Genomic DNA, 4,322 nt, shown 5'->3' with positions numbered 1-4,322 from the left:
CTGACCAAAAGAAGCAAATGAGAAACTCGGCTGAACAGAAGCCTGCACCGTGGGCCGTGGCGTTGTTGCCAGGCCGGGCTGGGCTGAATTTTCCCTATGAGCATTTTCGTCCCTGAGAGTCACAGGGAGTAGGGATATTTGTTGTTGTTGTTGTTGTTGTTGTTGTTGTTGATGAGGCATGCCTAATCACGAGTGTTGATGATTACCTTTAATCCTTCTCAGATAAAGTAGAGATATGCTGGTCCCTCCGTGCGCGGTAGGTTGAACATTTCGTCCACCTTTCGCAGTTCACACCGTGTCTAGACGCGCAGCAGAGTAGAAAACTACAAGTGGGAAAAGTGGCTGGGGGTAGGGGACAAAAAAAATATTGACTTGACCTGGAGCTGGGAGCCCTGGCAGAGTGTACATATGTGCCCTCTTGTTCTCTTCCCTGTTTCGCTCCCTGGAAACCAAATCTAGCCCATTGATCGTGTCACCACTCAGTAGGCTCCGGCGCTCCGCCAGCTTCAGCCAGACCAAAAACCGTCTCTCCTGTCGTCCATAGTCGTGTGCCCATGTACCCGCGCGTGAACCCAGACGCGCTGCCGGCCCCGGGCAACCTTGAGATGGGCCACACTATTCCGTACCCACCGCCGCTGCCGCCGGAGGAGGTCCTGCCCGTGACCGTGATCCAGCAGCGGCACGGCGCCGGGGCCGCGCCTGACAGGAACAGCCGCGAGGACCTTGACCCCAGCGCGCTGCTCGTGGGTGCCACGCTGATCACGATGCTCGCGTTCCTGCTCGGCTCCAGCGTCCCCGGCGGGTACTGGCCGCAGGACACGCCGTCGGGGGACGGCAACGGCAGCAGGATGTACCGCGCCGGAGACCCCGTCATGCGCGACCTGCACCGGCCGAGGTACTGGGTGTTCAGAGTGGCGAGCTGGGCGGGGGTCGCGAGCTCCATGGTGCTGACGCTGAGCCTGCTGGTGAGGATGGCCGTGGCCTCGCGCCACGTGCGGTGGTCGTTCGCGGTGGCCTACGCTAGCCTGCTCCTCACCTTCGCGGCGTCGCAGACCAGGACGCACCTGTCGCTGGACATCATCCTCTGCCTCGCCGTCCTCCTCGTTTCCTGGCTCATCACCAGCGTCCGCGAGGAGAACCGCGCGTGCGTCATGAAGGTGCTCTGCTGCAGCAGCAGCAGCCGGGACAGCTAAACAGAACCTTTTTTTCGGCAGCAGTACCGTTCAATCCTCTCAACTTTTGCTTGTTCGTTGGTGATGCGATGCTTGCTTAATTAAATGGATTTCCTCTGAGCTCAGTGAAAATTATAGTTAGGCACGAGAGAAGCCGCAAAGATATGTGGTAAAATTTTATGTGCAAGCGGTGTGTTGTACTCTACCTATCCTTCTTGTGATATCTGATATATATCGAAATTCGAAACTGTATCCTTGTTTGAGCGTGTTACTGCTTCCATATACATAAGTTGGCGTGGTTATGTAAATGTAAGAAAAGAAGAGTTTGTTGAAATTATCTGGATTTACTATTCTCTGATCGAGTACACGTGTCTTATGGGGGTGTTCCTCATAATGTCAGAAGCCATTGCTTTCGTGCAGTACAATATTTACGTTATTTCGGACCTTGCTTTTGGCTTTTGATTTTTCAAGGCCTTGTTATAAGAAATTTTGCAAGCGCAAAAACAGAAATATTGTCCAATCATGGATTAACTAGGTTCAACGTTTTCTGTTTTTGTCTTCTTGATTTCATTTATTGCCTTCATTCTTAGTCTGGTATAGATGTACATTTGGCCCGTTAAATTTGGCCCGGTCCGTGGCCCGGCCTTTTGGCCCGGTCCGTGGCACGGCCCGGTCCGGTGTTTGCGGGCCACGGGCGGCCTGGCCCGTTGTCGGACCGGGCCATGGGCCGCACCCTCGGCCCGCAGCACGGTGGTGGCCCGGCCCGGTCGGCCCGTGGCCCGACATGGCCCGCTCATTTTGTTCTATATGTTGTGATTTTGTGCTCTTTCTCTTTGATATAACTTGTGAATTGAGATATGTTTTGCTTGAAACAATGAAATTGTATGCTGCTTCTTTCATATGTTGTGATTTGTGAAAAAAATTGACCTTTGTTAAAAAAAACTGGTAAATTAAGACATGAGATGCTTGTTGGGCTGTGGGCCGGCCCGGCCTGACCGGGCTGAACGGGCTGCACGGCCCGGGAAAATGGCCCACGGGCCGGACCATGGGCCGCACCCTCGGTCCGCAGCACGGTGGTGGCCCGGCCCGGTCGGCCCGTGGCCCGACGTGGCCCGCCCCGTGTTGGCCCGGCCCGGTCCGATCGGGCTGCGGGCCGTGCCGGCCCGACCCGTTGTACATCTATATAGTCTGGTATGTAAGAGCAAAAACAGAAAACATTTATCACGTTCTTATTGACCTAACTTTGATTAAGTCAAGATGTCGACAGGGTAATGGCAAAATGGATGAATATCGTATATTTATTTTATTTTTCTTACTGGCCCTACAATCTTGTTTCTTAGCCGATTAGTAAAACAACAGTGTTACTCAAGATAAAAGCATTTATCTACTGTTCTGTTGACAATTGCAATGTAATCATGATTGCCCTGCCACTTCTTTTACCCCACTCTCGGTTTTAGGAAAGCTTGCCTAATCGATCATGCTATTCTTTCTACTATAGATGCTTTGATGATGCAATGACACATGTCTAGAAGAAAAGAAATGAGGACTGGGATCCCTGGATTTGAAGCTTCCATAGTACTGTTTGCTTTGATTGGCATATTGTGAGCCAATCAAATCGCACTACCAATGTGCTACTGGCCTACTGCTTGCTATACAATACAAGGGTAGCAGTGTGCTAGATGTTAATTTGTCGCTCCATTTTCTGGACAGAGATTCAGTTACGTACTGCACGTGCAGTAAGTTACATCAGTAATTTTTATTTGCTTCGATTTCTCACAGCTATTGCAGCAGGAGCTCTCGGTTGTGGCCGTGATCATTAGCGCGTTGCACCTGGTCAGCAGCACATTGATGCTCCGTAAACTTTTCAAGATTCTCCGTAAACTACCAATGTGAAATTTTATCTTATTTTAACTAATTATATTTTAGTGCGCTCAGAAGACAACAGATTAGTCTTTTGGTGCTTATTACTTGATGCTCCGTAACAACGGTTGAGAAAAAAAGTGATATATGAGGTTTCTTTCTCAGATATCGTAAAGTATATGTACGATTGTCCTACACCGCTCGTGCAAGGACAGATTTCGGTTTCAGTGCTCCACACGCATTGCATTTCAAATTTCATCACACAGATGGTCATATATAGTTTACATTGAGTTCACCAGCAAGCCAGTCAAACATCGCATAACCGATAAGCATATTAAAGCAAGCAACTACTGAGTGCTAATACTACGTAGTAGTTTCAATCCACTGTCCGAATCCGAACATGATCCGAAGACGATAGGAGACAGGCAGGCAAAGCAGCAAGAGGCTTCAGTTGTCGCGGTTGCAGCAGAAGATCACCCGGATGATGCGCGCCCGGTGGTCCGGGTGGAGGCCGATGACGAGCCAGATGAAGGCGAGGACGGCCACCCAGATGATGATGTCCAGCGACAGGTGCGTCCTGGACTGCGACACGACGAAGGTGAGCACGAGGCTGGAGTAGGCCACCGCGAACGACCACAGCACGTGGCGCGAGCCCACGGGCATCCGCACCAGCAGGCTCAGCGTCATCACCATGGAGCTCGCCACCCCGACCCAGCTCGCGCCCCTGAACACCCAGTACCTCGGCCGGTGCAGGTCACGCATGATGGGGTCGCCGGCGCGGTGGTACACCATCCTGCCGCCGTCGCTCACGAACGTCTGGTCGGCCTGCCAGTAGCCGCCGGGCATGCTGAGGCCGAGCAGGAAGTTGAGCGCCGTGATCAGCGTTGCCACCACGATCAGCGTGTTGGGGTCGTTGCCCGCCCAGCCGTCCCTGCTGTCGTCCGCGGGCGCCGCCGCCTCGCCGAGCTGCTGATGCCGCCGCACAGGCAGGCCCGTGGCGACGAGGCCCGCCTCCATGTTGCCCGGGGTCGGTGGTGCGCTCGGGTAATACTGCTGCTGATCCATGGGCTATCGATGGATTGATCCAGGAGCTAACGCGAATTTGTTGGATGATCTGAAACTAGCTAGCTAGGGGATGCAGTTACTGAGTGCTGTGGCTATCGATCCTTGTGGTGTCTCGTTGTTGGTTTTCGATGGAGTGATGAAGGCAGCAAATGATCCATGGCACGTATATATACACGACTCCCTCTGTGTTCCTATCTCCAGGTCAAGTTGTCGAAGTCAATTTTT

The 4,322-nt window shown here is 52.5% G+C and overlaps 2 protein-coding genes across 2 annotated transcripts; one reads left to right on the top strand and one right to left on the bottom strand.

Annotated features, from left to right (window-relative positions):
• On the top strand, window positions 426–1,525 carry LOC8054320. Its single transcript, XM_002468117.2, has one exon. The coding sequence runs from the start codon at window positions 555–557 to the stop codon at window positions 1,191–1,193; it is 639 nt and encodes a 212-aa protein (XP_002468162.1). The 5' UTR covers window positions 426–554; the 3' UTR covers window positions 1,194–1,525.
• On the bottom strand, window positions 3,275–4,322 carry LOC8054319. Its single transcript, XM_002465490.2, has one exon. It carries the CDS (start codon window positions 4,095–4,097, stop codon window positions 3,480–3,482), a length of 618 nt encoding a protein of 205 aa, XP_002465535.1. The 5' UTR covers window positions 4,098–4,322; the 3' UTR covers window positions 3,275–3,479.

Source organism: Sorghum bicolor, chromosome 1 (genome assembly GCF_000003195.3).
Source record: "Sorghum bicolor cultivar BTx623 chromosome 1, Sorghum_bicolor_NCBIv3, whole genome shotgun sequence".
NCBI lineage: Eukaryota > Viridiplantae > Streptophyta > Magnoliopsida > Poales > Poaceae > Sorghum > Sorghum bicolor.
The sequence above is the reverse complement of the archived record's forward strand: the minus strand, read 5'-3'. Positions and strand labels throughout refer to the sequence as shown.